Source organism: Myotis myotis, unplaced genomic scaffold (genome assembly GCF_014108235.1).
Source record: "Myotis myotis isolate mMyoMyo1 unplaced genomic scaffold, mMyoMyo1.p scaffold_m19_p_8, whole genome shotgun sequence".
Classification (NCBI taxonomy): Eukaryota; Metazoa; Chordata; class Mammalia; order Chiroptera; family Vespertilionidae; genus Myotis; species Myotis myotis.
The window spans coordinates 2702980-2717387 of NW_023416390.1; the positions used below are offsets into that span (position 1 = coordinate 2702980).

Consider the following 14408-nt stretch of genomic DNA (forward strand, 5'->3'; position numbering starts at 1 on the left):
TGCCAATCCCACGCTCGGGGGCGGGATTAGGGCCACGCGCCTGCGCCTGAGCCCGCCCCCACCCTGCGCGCGCGCGCCGAGGGCGAATCCGGCGTCCGCGAGGCCGGGCGTGGGCTGCGGGCGGGACGGCGGCTGGTGGCTGGTCGTGGCCCACGTCGCGCGAGCGAGAAGGTAGTGTCGTGTGGCTCCCGGGCACTCACTCGTGTGCTCTTGTGGGCTCGGGCCCCTCCCCTCGGCTCGCCCTGGCCCGCGCGCGAGCGCCCCTCCCCCAGGCCGGGCGGGAAGCGGACGAGCCGGGCCGCGGGCGCGCGCACGTGGCTCCGCCGGGGGAGTGGCGGCCTGGGTCTGCCCCTGCCGAGTCGTGTGCGGGCCTCCGTGGCCGCCGGTTCCCCGGTTCCCCAGGCCCGCGGCGTCGTTGGCCGGCCCGGCGGCCTGGCAGCTGGCGGCGCGGTGTGTGCCGTGCGTGGCGCCCGGCGAGCGAGCGGGGCGCGCACCCTCCTCGGTGCCGGCTTTTTCCGCGCCGGCGGCTCCTGCGCCCCATGCGGAGGAGATGGGGGTGCGAAGCGTTGGTTTCCTCTGAGAACCGAGGGGAGAATGGAGAGTCTTGGGAGCCATGATTTGAAACCGCGTTACATGACTTGGCCGCGCACAAAGCTTGGGATTGGGATGCGCATCGCCGAGGTCGCTGTCAGCAACATGTCGAAGGTGGTGTTCGGGAATGACGACATATAGATATATAGCTATAGCTATAGCTATAGCTATAGCTATAGCTATAGATATAGATATAGATATAGATATAGATATATCCTATATTATAACAGCCTAATATGCAGATTGTCCCCTTGTCCGGGAGTTCGACCAGGGGGCGAGGCCCTTCTGGCAGCTGCTAGGGACCCTACCCGTGCATGAATTTCCTGCACTGGGCCTCTAGTGTATGTGTATATGTATATACATATATATAAGTATATATATATATATATATATACACACACACACACACACACTCCTTGCATTTCTGCTGGCTCTGTGGACAGTTGTGTTAGACTTCCTATGTCCATTAAGTAAACCTTTTCACTGTGTTGGTCTCTGACTTCCGCTTCGTGTCGGGCCAGCGCTGCCCTCCCTGACGGTCAGGGCGTGCGTTCCCCTCCGCACACCTGCACCCCCGCACACCTGCACCCCGCACACCTGCAGGCGGAGTCCTGGCGCCCCCGGGATCCCGGCTGGGACCTGCACGCCCCATACCCACCCTTCACGTTTCCAAAGGTGCCGCTGGCAGCATGCGCCGTGTCAGCCTCGCCGTGTTGCAGAGCTTCTGCGAAGGGATGGCGATGAACACAAAACCTCTGTCCTCGAGACCCCTGCGCCATGGAGGGGACGGAGAAGCGGGGGCCGGAGCCACCTGTGAGGGGTGTGGGGCTGGCGTGAGCGAGAGGCGCTGGGGGATGGAGAGGAAGGAAGCTTCGAGGGTCGGTGGGCCCTGAACCACAGCTGGAGGGGGTGAGCCTTGGGAGCCTGGAGAACAGCGGGCTGGGATTAGATAGAGGCCCAGCTGCCAGGGAGTTTGCACTGCACCTGGTTAGTGGTTGGGAATCTTTATAGCATTTCGACTAGGGAAGCAACATGATGAAATTTAAGTTACAGGCAGAAAACCCTACAGGTGATTGAGACTCGAGGCGAAATGTCTGCTAGGTGGTTATTGCAAAGTACAAGGGTGCGATTTTGAGGGCCGAGCAGAGGCAGTAGCTGCAGCTGTAGCTCTAGAAAGGAGAGGACTCCTTTGAGAAACGTTTAAGCCGTAGGAGAGAGGACTTGGTGGCAAGGTGTCGGGAGTAAGGAGCACTTCTAGGGCGACGGCAAGGTTTCTAGTTTTGTCTTGTGAGAGGAGCATGGCCTTCGGAGGCAGGCACGCTCAGGTGTGCAGGTGTGCGTCTGTCACTTGCTATTTGTGTGACCTTAGACGCGTTACTACGCTTTTAAACCTAACCTGAGATAGAAGAATGATAATACACGGATGGTGGTTGTGAGGACTAAATGGGGTTTTATGTATATAACAGGTTATATAAAAGGCGGTTTATGTATATAGAAGGTTAATGAGAGGGAGATTCTGAGATCCGTTTGGGAGGCGTTCGGTGTAGGATGCCTGCAGGTCATCTAGGGGATGGTACTTAGAAGGTATTAGGAGATAAGGCCCTGCCTTGGTTCAGGACAGAGTCTGTGAGGAGATACAGGGAGCTAAGGGAGGCCTAGTGGAGGCCAGTGAAAACAGAGTGTGTCAGGGAATGAGGGAAGGCAGCCGTCACGTGCTGGGAGAGGGAGCTTTATCTTACGTTGGCTTTGGGGAGCCCACGACTTGAATGTTTTCAGCAGAGTCGTGTAAAGGGTAGTTACCTGATATGTCTGGGATCTGACTAGTTCGGATCAATGGTAATTTGCCGGGACCGGCAGACGGATGAATGACCACTCTGCACGTATCTGAAAGAGAGGCCACAGGCTAGTTGGCATAAGGAGCCAAAAAAGCCCCGATTGCCTGCCTCCTTAGGCTTTTATTGTCACAACAGCTTGAACTAAGACTAACCTCTAGATACAATCAGCAGGGTAAGCATCCTTGAGAAAACACCTGCATCTTAGTGTCTTTCAAACCAGGATGTTTGAAGTCTAAACATAAAGATTCTGGTAAACGCCTGGGCTCAGACCTGTGTGGAAAAGTCAAGGCAGAGTCTGCCGCTTCGGCAAGGTCCCCCAGAGGCCTCTGACCTTCCAGGGAATCCTCCTTACAGACTTTCCAACCACCCATGCTTCCCCACAGTAATTTTAGGTTCAGGAGATCCGAACTCCAAAAGAGCTCAGTCATTTAAAAAGACACTGTAACTCATCAAAACATACGATGACTAATGTTTCCGTGCATCCCAAAGCGACGGCAACCCTGGCCATTCACAGCCTGCAGATCACAGGCCACAGTTGTGCTTACCCTTCTTCAGTTATTACCATAATGGGATTTACCAACTCATTCTCTGTGCCTTAGTCTTATAAAACGGAGATGATAATGGCATCTATGTCAAAGAGTGTTAAGACATAAGTTACTTAATACTGTATGTGCATGCAATAGAGCCTGGCATACAGTGAGTCTCCATAAATGTGAGCTGCTATTATTATTAATGTTGCTATTAGTTCTGATGGGAATGCTTAAGTTTTTATTCTTACAACTTTCATTTTTATCTTCTAGGTACTCTACTAAAAGCTAGAATGAAACAGTTACCTACAGCAACGGTTCGCCTCCTTTCAAGCTCCCAGATAATCACGTCAGTGGTCAGTGTTGTAAAAGAGCTCATTGAAAACGCCTTGGATGCAGGGGCCACAAGCATAGATGTCAAACTGGTGAGTGTCCCTGAGAAGCCAAAGACCTTTAAAGCAAAAAGGGACAGATATTTTCTCCTTACAGCTGTTACCTTTCCAGTAAATTATTCATAGGACATTGTATCCTTTGTTTTGTTTAAGAATAAATTCTCAAAAATAAATTGTGATTTAAATCGACATTAGTAACGCTAAAGGAAATTATAAAAAACACACAAAAACTTCATATTTAGGACTCCATTACATGAATTTAATTTGTATTTCCTAATAATAATTTATTCTAGGTTATTGACATATACTATACTTATTTATATATTCTTATTTGCATTTTATTTTTTACCTAATCTTATTTCAAACTGTTTTCTTTGTTGCTTCATGGTTTTCACATTTTTTTTTTTTTAATATATTTTATTGATTTTTTACAGAGAGGAAGGGAGAGAGAGATAGAGAGTTAGAAATATCAATGGGAGAGAAACATCGATCAGCTGCCTCCTGCACATCTCCTACTGGGGATGTGCCCGCAACCCAGGTACATGCCCTTGACCGGAATCGAACCTGGGACCTTTCAGTCCACAGGCCGACGCTCTATCCACTGAGCCAAACCGGTTTCGGCGGTTTTCACATTTTTTAATTTAAGTGCTATATATTAAGTAATTTGAGTTAACATGACATGACACTCATGATTTATTATAGTTATTTTACATGTCTACCTCCCCTGTTATAAATTACTAGCTCATAGAGGTAAGGACTATATTTTTTTTTTTCATTTTTTTTGTGTCCCTGTACCTAGCCAGTCCTGCTACATAAAAGATGAGTAAATGGTATATAAATAGTGTATAGATGGTGAATAAAATTTTGTTGGAGCAAATGAATACATTTTTGTAGTTTCCTAATTATCAGATATTTACATTATTTCAGGTATTACAGTATTAGAAGTAATACTAATATATTTTTGTAGGAAAAGGAACCTACCCTTTTCATGTATATAATTATCTATATATATAAAAGCCCAGCGACTGGACCGGCGGAATGACCAGAACGGCTGGTGGCTATGACGTGCACTGCAGCAGCCAATCAGCCCCCAATACCCCTGATTGGGGGCGGGGCCGGCTGGACAATTGCCCTCTGCCCCTCCCCTCTGCCGGCCTGGCCTGATGGGCCCCCATTGGGGGGGCCAGCCAGACCCCACCTGTACATGAATTTGTGCACTGGGCCTCTAGTATCTTATAAAATTCGTATAAAAACTCTGTGTATTAACTACTACTATTCCCATTATACAAATAATAAGGTTCTGAGAACTTGCCCAAAGGCATGTAATTTGTAAATAGGGGAGCTGAGATTGGAATTCAGATCTTTCTGACTCAAACCCATTCAAGATCTTTCCTACATGCCAGTGACTCTCATAGTGTTTGGGTGCATCATCATAATTTAAGGAGTTTGTTAAAACAGCTACTGGGCCCCAGAATTTCAGATTCTCAGTGGGACCAAACAATTTGCATTTCTAACAGATTTCTAGTTGATGCTGAGAATGGCTATTCTGTACCATATGGAACCTGTTTTTAAATATAAGCTTTATAAACATGAAAAAAATGATTAAACCCAAAGAAAGACAATTTATTTTTCTTGGACATTTTCTATATTCACTTTAGTCTGATTCTATTACAACTAATAGTAATTAAATAGTACTAGATAATTATATCGAATGTATTTCACTTAAGAATCTTAGGCAGACAAACATCTTGTTCTTAAAGTTCTCTGGAAGGAAAATATCTTTGCCATCATTATTCTGAACTCTATTTCAGGTAAATTTTTTATCTCTATTTCATTTATCTCTTCTGGAGAATTTTCTTGTCCTTTCATTTGGGGGTTGTTTCTTTGTCTCCTCATTTTGGCTGCCTGTTTGGGTTTGTGACTATGTATTAGGTAGATCTGCTACACCTCTCAGCCTCTAGTGCAGAACAGTGTCAAACACTCTTTCTGACTAATTATATTAGGCAAAGACTCAAAGCCTCCAGAGAACACCTCTGCCTGCAGACTGACTGGATTCAGTCTTAACCCTTAGGCAGTCATCCTCTGGTGTGGTGAGAGTTTTTCCAACAGGGTGGGGCAATTGCTTCTGCCTGGAGGCTAATTGTTATTTTCAGTCTCCTAATGGACCTCAGAAACTCCACTGCAGGGGCACAGACAATAGGGTGAGTCAAGTGTCTTCTCCCCAGGCAAAACCACCAGTCTCTATGCGGTTTTGGAAAACAGTTTTTAAAAGTCATGTTATGCAAGGGGGAGGGAGATCAATGGGGGGAAAAGGAGACATATGTAATACTATATATAATATTTTAAACAATAAAGAATTTTTTTTAAATGTCACGTTATAAAGCCAACAGAAGTCCTCTTACAAAAGTAAATGAAAGTACACATTTTTAACTGGCTATGTATTTTAATCCCATGAGATTTATCAGCTTCTTTTTGTTTGCTTTGTGGAGTTTTGAAATAACTGTGTTGCTATAGAAAATAAGGCCTGTTTTATTATGGTTTCATGCAATAGTAACTATACTGGCTAGGAATGTTTTCCTAATTAGTTAAGCAGATAATACTTTTTGAAACATTTAAGTGGATCTTTGTGTTCTTTTTCTCAGATGACTAGAGTTCTTATTTATATTTAAAGTTTTGCATTTCTGTAGTTAATGATTTTCTATAAAAAACAGACCAGCTATTCCCTGGATAATTTAATTTTAAATTGGAAAGAGCTGAGGAACTAAATTTGGATGTCTCCCCCAATACCTTTCATATATATTTTATCTAAAAAGTACTGGCATAAAAGTATTAAATAATTTTAGACTATTACAAAGATATGATACCATTTTAAATACCAGAGTCTTTATAAATGAAGGAAGATTTTTTTCCCTTTAAAATTTGCATCTATGGCCATACACATAAAACTTTGTGAAGTCAAGTTTATCATAGAAGTTTAGTACCAAATTTAGAATGTAGCATTCATAGAAAGTGTGATCACTTTAGGAATTTAGATTTTTTTGTTATGTATACATATTTTTAGTATTAGCTAAGAGTGCTAAGCTATGAATTGAGGGTTTTTTCCCTTGATTTTTCAAATTAAAAACTCACTGAGATTGCCAAATTAGGTGTATTTTCTCAGCAGTTTCCTGTTAGGTGACTATGCAGAAAGAAATTTAAAGTTGTAATGTAAATATTTAAACTCCTTACTGAACAAGTAGTTCAAGGGATAAAGTATTAAAAATCAGGTTGAATAATGATAATTGCTAGACTCTTGGTGGGTGTTGTTTTTGATGGTTACGGTGTTATTTTGTTTGAGAGATTACATGTACAAAGGTATTTGTAATTTAGAAGAACTTTCTTTAGTCAAGTTTAAGCATAAATTTAAACATAAATACCTATGATACTGAGGCAATTCAAGAGAACCTTAAAGATGAAACTGATTTTACAGTTGAATCTGAGTCCTGGGAAAATGAGCGACTTGCCCATTGTACCATAACTAGGAGTTAGTAGACTTAAGGAATTAAACTCTTCCTTAAGATTAAGTTTCCATAAGAGGTACATAAATGACAGTGTTATTTCACTTGTGTTTCTGTTTCTAAATGTTGTAACAGTTTAATGTCTTAAGATGCTAAAAGTATTTTTTAACTTTGTGTAGGAGAATTATGGATTTGATAAAATTGAAGTGAGAGACAACGGTGAAGGTATCAAGGCCACTGATGCACCTGTGATGGCAGTGAAGTACTACACCTCGAAAATAAATAGTCATGAAGATCTTGAAAATTTGAGAACTTACGGTTTTCGTGGTGAAGCCTTGGGATCAATTTGTTGTGTAGCTGAGGTAAGGTAATTTATACTATTTTAGTGATTTTATAATTACAGAATATTAGAAGTGAGACAAAACTAAGCCAGCATTATTTATGTGTGTGTGCGTGCATGGGTGCGTGTGCGTGTGTGTGTGTGTGTGTGTGTGCGTGTGTCTGTAAGTAAAGGGCCCCAGCTAGGTATTCATTTATTCTTTTTTCTCTGTAATGTGATGTCTAAGAAAGAAAAATTATGGGTGGTGGAGGTGGAGCAGTGGTTCCCAATGTGGGGCACATGCCCCACAGGGGGAGCAATTTCAATTTTAAGGAGGGCAATTCAAGAAGGAGTTAACAGTGAATTTTTGGCATTTCTTATGGTTCTAGGGGCTTCATATAAATATATATATATAGTGACATAATTATGCATTTCAGTTCTCTATTATATGTTTTAAAACTTTATTTGCCATTTTTTCATATCACTTCATATTATTATTATTTTTTTAACAATTTCTTTTTTTTTTTTAATATATTTTATTGAGTTTTTACAGAGAGGAAAGGAGAGAGATAGAGAGTTAGAAACATCGATGAGAGAGAAACATCGATCAGCTGCCTCCTGCACATCTCCCACTGGGGATGTGCCTGCAACCCAGGTACATGCCCTTGACCGGAATCGAACCTGGGACCCTTCAGTCCGCAGGCCAACGCTCTATCCACTGAGCCAAACCGGCTTCGGCAACAATTTCTTAGTGATTTCTTTCTCAGTACTTCAACTGTCCTTTCGTTCTTTTATTTTTCTCTTTCATGTTCTTTGAAAGCTTGTTTAGACCAAGTTAATGGCCTTTTAGGCTTCCTCCACATGAACAGGAGTTCACTTTTTGAATAATAAGAATTATATGTCACGGGTGGGGGGGGCATCACCATTTTAGAGATGCTTAGGAGGGGCGTGGATAAACGAGGTTGGGAAGCACTGAGGTGGAGTTTGGAGTGGCTGGCATTGCTCCTCAGCATAGGGGACTATGAGCCCTTGCTCAAAAGCCAGGTGTTCAAACATCACTAACGGAGGGAAGACCTTGTGACTCCTTAAGTGCACGCTGCTTAAAACTTCTTTCCCAAACTAGCACAGCCCATGCTTCTGTGATTTTTCTCAGCACTTACTTTAAGTTCACTGAGACTCCAAAGAGTATGGAAGAGTAACTTACAATTGGGCAATGCCCATCATTTTCCCCAGAGACTGTATATGGGAACCTAGAGCCCGAGGATCTTGCAGAAAACCTTATAAAGTGGGGTGGGATTTGTACCAGAGAACTTCTGAAGCTCCCGGTACTACTACTATTGGTTAAGTTCTCAGTGGCTGTTTTAGAAGTCATATAATTTTACTTCATGATAATAAAGTGATAACATAAGTATTTGATTTTTTTAGCTGTTGTCCAAATTTGGCAGGTAGTCTTTAAGGTTTATTTTGGCAGAGTATTGTTGAAAAGTATATAATTTAGTGTTTCATTATTTTTTGAGATGTATATAACCTTTGAGAACGGAAATCAGTCACTATTAACTTTGTCTGCTAGGTGGCAGCACTATACTTACACATAGGCCATATGATTTATCCACATCGACACTGCAGTTCTGATTTTAGATGGCTGTTTTGCAAGCTCTTATCCAGTAGCACTCTCTGTTTTTTTTCTTTATTTGATTACTTGAACCTACTTGATATCTGTTTATCATTTTGTCTTTTGTTTCCGTTTTTGAGGCATTTGAATGCCTTGAACATAAATACTTAAATAAATTTGCTCATCAGAATTACAAAAGGAGTAAAAGAATTGTCAAAGTATCATAATAATAGACAATTATAAACTTGCACACATGCACACACATCACAATGAATTTTTATGTATGTGAACTGCAGATCTGGACCATTGTCAGCACTCCTGAAGGTTCTTTAATGCCCTTCCCAGGCTGTACTCCTCAAAGCAATCGCTATTCTGACCTATATCAACATAGTTCTTCTGCCTATTTTTGAACTTGATCTAAATGGAATCTTACAATATGTATTATTTTTGCCACAGATTTTGTTGTTGTTGTTGTGCCTGAAAGCCAAAGGAAATACAGAACTTTGGTGGTAGTAGTAATAGACCCTAGTCACTGCCAGATCCCCCTGTCAGGCTGAGCACTGATTCTCCCAGCTCCCAAGAGCATTGCTGACTGCGTGCTCACAGCAGTCTCCCTCTGAGGCTGCCCTTGCCTCAGCTGAAGAGAGGTACCTAAACCATGCAGGGCACCTGCATCAGTGATTGGTTGACAAGGGGTTGTAAAGGCCCTATTTCACCTCACAGCTCCACCAGCCATGCTGTCTGCTCCAGAGTGGCCCGTGGGCCCCCAAGGCCTGTGACTGTGCGCAGCCCACTTCTCTTTCTGCCCTGCCCCCACAGAAGGTCATCCTGGGAGCACTCCTGATAAGTGTCCTTCTCACTAGTCTCCGTCTGCGTCTGCTTCCTGTGTCAGCCACCCCACAGTGAGGGTTCATGGCTCCATCTCATAATACTGACAAGGAAACAGGTCTTGTGAAGGCCAAATGCCAGTTCTCACCCCAACTTCAAAACACAGTCTAATAACCAGTCAGCTGATTTCATTGTCTGAATGCATCGTGCTGTGCGAAGTTTACTTCAGAGGAACTGTGCATAGAGAACTAAATGGAACATGAAAATTATAGCCTCTTTAGGGATACATAATGTGTTAATGATGAAACCAATCATTTAGTTCCAATATCATGCTTCCCAGTGCTGAGTATTCCACAGTAGCTCATGCTGCCTTCTTGTTAAGGTGGTTAAAAGGCATTTGTAAGTGTAAAAGTATCTCATCTATACTAATAAAAGGGTAATATGCTAATTCGATCAGATAGACCAGACGTCCTTCTGGACAAAGCCACGGTCGAAGGGCTGAGGCAGAGGCGGTTAGGGGCAATCAGGCAGGCAGGCAGAACAGTTAGGGGCGATCAGGCAGGCAAGCAGAACAGTTAGGGGCAATCAGGCAGGCAGGCAGAACAGTTAGGGGCAATCAGGCAGGCAGGCAGAACAGTTAGGGGCGATCAGGCAGGCAGGCAGAGTGGTTAGGAGAGATCAGGCAGGCAGGCGAGCAGTTACGGGCAATTAGGCAGGCAGGCAGAACAGTTAGGGGCGATCAGGCAGGCAGGCAGAACAGTTAGGGGCAATCAGGCAGGCAGGCAGGCAGAGTGGTTAGGAGAGATCAGGCAGGCAGGCGAGCAGTTAGGGGCAATCAGGCAGGCAGTCAGGCGAGCAGTTAGGGGTGATCAGGAAGGTAGGCAGAGTGGTTAGGGGCGATCAGGCAGGCAGGCAGGCCAGTGGTTAGGAGCCAGCGGTCCCAGATTGCAAGAGGGTGCAGGCCAGGCTGAGCCCCCGCCACGCACACACACACACGAATTTCGGGGCTCTAGTATTTAAATAGTAAATATCCAGTAAATAGTAAATAGTAAAAAAAAATAGTAAATATCTAGTATTTAAATAGTAAAAAAAAAAATATCCAGGCCTGCAGTGTAAGCTCAAAAGATAGGTTGTCAAGGAGAAGTCAAGTTGAAACTTACATGGGAAGGTTCTGAATAGTGTTTCAGAAATACAAAAAGCAATAGATGCTTGTTAAGGTCAATTGCATTAAAAAATAAATGAAGTTATTCAGGAAGACTTAATGATTGCCTTTTGGGGGGGAAATCACTTCTTAAATTTAATGACTATTCTTCATTTAGAATTGAAGTTTCATTTATAGAAGTTGCTTATTTATTTTAAGGCTCCAATTTATTTTGAAAAATTTTGGATAGAGATTGCAGTTATTATATTATTATATTATTGCAGAAATTGTAGATTTTGTTATTTTATCTGCCAAACTAACTAATGCAGATAATTTTAAAGTCATACAGTTGTAAATGATCTCAGGCTCATTAGATTAATAATACAGGGTGGGGCAAAAGTAGGTTTACAGTTGTATGTGAAAGAGAATTTATTCTTGTATTATTATTTATTAATTACTGCTGTTTTCCATATGAACAACTATAAACTTTCTTTTGCCCCATCCTGTATGTAATTAGGATAATGTTTTGCACAATATTAAACAGCTATTTCCCAAAACTCCAGTTATTGAAATTATTTTTTGTTAGGTTATTTTAAAGATGTTAATTTTAGCCCTGGCCAGGTGGCTCAGTTGGTTGGAGCATTGTCCTGTACACCAAAAAGATTGTTGGTTCCATTCCCCGTCAGGAAATCATACCTAGGTTGTGAGTTTAATTCCTGGTTGGAGCATGTACGAGAGGCAACCGATTGATGTTTCTCCCTTTACATCAATGTTTCTCTCTCTCTCTCTCCCCCCTCCCCTTTCTCCCTCCCCTCACCTTTCTTCTCCTCTCTCTCTAAAATCAGTAAACATATCCTCGGGTAAGAACAAAAAAATAAAAGTAATAATGTTAATTTTAGTTACAGAAAGAAAAAAGTATACTTGCAGCAAAATTGGCTGGAGAAATTTAAAATACATCTAATCCTATATTCTTTATGCACGTTAAAAGAATGGGCAGTTTTTTACTTTGTCAATAATAAAATGACTTTCAATCTTAGAATTAAACAGTCCAAAGGAGTAAAACATTGTCTTTATATCTACAGAGTATCCTATTGGTATTTTCAAATGGATTACTGATTCCATAACCATTAATGTATCAATGACTGGCACAAATTGACTGATAATGATTTTCTTTAAATGATATTAAGCATAACTTCTCTTGAAATACATTATTGTTTGTAGAGTAGTAATTTTGGTATATTTGTCATTTCTCAATGTTAAATTCCTGGTCCTAATTACTAAGCACACCGAATAGAATGAGCTAGAGAGTGAAAATCCTATTTTGACCTCTTCATACAATTTTTATGAAGACTGTATATATTGTCCCTGTAACATAATAAAATATAAAATATATTATATTTCTGTATAAGTAGATATTTTACAGGCATTATATTAAAAATGATCTTTTTCCCCTCCAAAGAAATGTTTAAGAAACTCATACAAGTTTTTTTTTTTAAACTGGATTTTAAATGGAGGCTAAATTATATCTCAGTTTTGGGAAGACTACAGAGCAGATTTGTTTTCTTAAAATCAGAACAAACTCTGAACTAGGAATCAAAAACCTAATTCTCATTCCCAAGTGTTTGAATAAGAGACGTGGTTGGCCAAAGGCATAAAACAGGTTAACTTTTCTGAGTGCCTTTTTATTTTTTTAGTCTGTAAAGTGATGATGATAATTTGAGGGTCAAAGGAGATAATGCATATTAAAGTGTCCTGAATATTGTCACGTGCCATGCAGTGGAAGTTCGTTTTCTCTGGTCTTGAATGTGGAACGTGGTAGCAGCTGTATCACATAGGTGATGAGATCACCAGTCTTCTCATTCCCTTGTTGGCAAGCAGTACTTCACATCAACTTTCAAAGTTTATGTAAACTCCTCAATATTTTGGGGAAATCCTTTCTAAAATTTTATAGCCATTCCTAGGAAAATTCCTTCTAATTTTCACCAAAGGCCTTTATTTTGTTGCATAAATTCATGTTTTTTCCTTTTGGTTTTCCTTCAGAAGAATTAGAATTGCCAGCCATGCTCTGCATAATACTCCTGTTTATTGATTTATTCAGCCAACATTTCTTAAAGAAGTTACAGCGTGCTGGGTATTATTCTGATCTATCAAGTTCACCAAACATAATTTTGTGATGAGCTAATACGGGATCTGTAGACTTGGTACAGTTTTATGTTACATTAACCCTCCATGGCTTACGGGGACAGAATGGAGCTAAGTTGTTCTGTGTTGAAGATGGAGGTTGAGACTCCCTTTTAGCGGCCCCACTCAGCTGTAAACGGCCAGAGGACGCCCCTGCTGTCATCCTGACGATTCCTGCCTCCGGCTCCATGGAGAAGGTGCCTTCTGTGTCCTTTCGAGCGCGGTGGGAGAGCTGTAGTTAGAATAGGCACAGGAATTTTTGAAGATTCTCTTCCTAAAAACAACCTGCTCACAGGTGATAGAACCCTGTTGAAAATGAAAAGTCAGAGGCCAGGTCCGCCTGTTGCTTTCCTCCCACAGTGCAGTCTCTGGGAGAGGGCTCTGACGTCAGCGTGCGTCTGTCAGTGTCCGGCTCTGCACGGCAGGCGGGCACGCGCACAGTAGGAGAAAGACATGTCGGCCATCCAGCAAAGCCCGCGTTTCAGCTCAATCACGAGGACCATTTGCTTTAGTTTTCAGACCCATGTTCCTGTGTGGCATTCTTCCAAAAGTTAGTAAAAAATAAAGACACAATTTATGACATAATTACCTTAAATGAATTTTTGTCAAGTGAGTATTTCTTTGCATGAATTACCAGGATATATTCTAAGTTTTTAATTTACATTTTATCTAAAACATTGAGAAAAATTGTGCTTATCTAAACTGTAAATGCTTTTTTGTAACTTTAGCTTTGTAATAGTACTATAATTTCTTGAAACTCAGTAACTGAACCAGAATTAGTTTTTAATAACTGGTAAGTAATAAACCGCTAAAGTCCTCTAAGAACTTCTAAAACTTTTCCTTTTATAATAAACTTCTTTTAAAATTATCTGAATAAATTTAAAAATTTTTTTTAATTAACATCACTAGATTGATTCACTGCCACAGTTCCTCAGTATCTCCAGTAAGAGGCACCAGTAATAATTTGTAATATTCGAGGTGCTTCTGAGGTGGAGTTACTGCGGGTTCAAATGCTAGCTACTGGACTGCTAACACATTCTGAACCTGTGCCTGGTCCAAGAAAAGGGTTCTTGCCCAGGACACAGGGTCATGTGATGAAATGAACTCTTGAAATACAATTCCTTCCTCTGAAGAACACACTGTATTTCATGAATTGGTGAAACATGCTTATGCGTTTTATCCTGCACTGTCTTCAGTAGTGAACTGCAGAGAATTTCCTATCTAAATAATTTTTCATAGTACCCTGAACATTCTAATTTTTTAAATGTTAATGTTGGGAATAATATTGTGTTCTATCTTTTTGCTTTAACATAAATGTTACATTATGACCTCATAGGTCCTATTTTACCTTTTAGTACTTCAGTTTATTCATCAAGGCTGGAGTATATTTACTATTCATTAATGTTTTGAAGACGAACAAGCTAATATCTGTGAAGTACTTTGACGTAGTTGAAGCGAAAACCCGTGTAACCTTATAAAGTATTA

The 14408-nt window shown here is 41.4% G+C and overlaps 1 protein-coding gene across 18 annotated transcripts in view; it reads left to right on the top strand.

The window, feature by feature from the left end:
- Positions 1–32: 32 nt before the first annotated feature.
- Positions 33–14408, top strand: part of PMS1 (PMS1 homolog 1, mismatch repair system component) — a 65983-nt gene continuing 51607 nt past the window's right edge. For 16 of the 18 annotated variants that reach the window (XR_004969196.1, XM_036318924.1, XM_036318930.1 and 13 more), the window contains exons 1-3: positions 33–171; positions 3227–3378; positions 7022–7204. Coding sequence is in view for 16 of the 18 variants with exons in the window: in XM_036318924.1 (XP_036174817.1) it covers positions 3247–3378; positions 7022–7204 (315 nt within the window). In the remaining 2 variants the exon portion in view is untranslated. Of the gene's footprint in view, positions 172–380; positions 706–3226; positions 3379–7021; positions 7205–14408 lie in introns of those variants that run through there. The other 2 variants (XM_036318925.1, XM_036318940.1) reach the window with 2 other exon arrangements.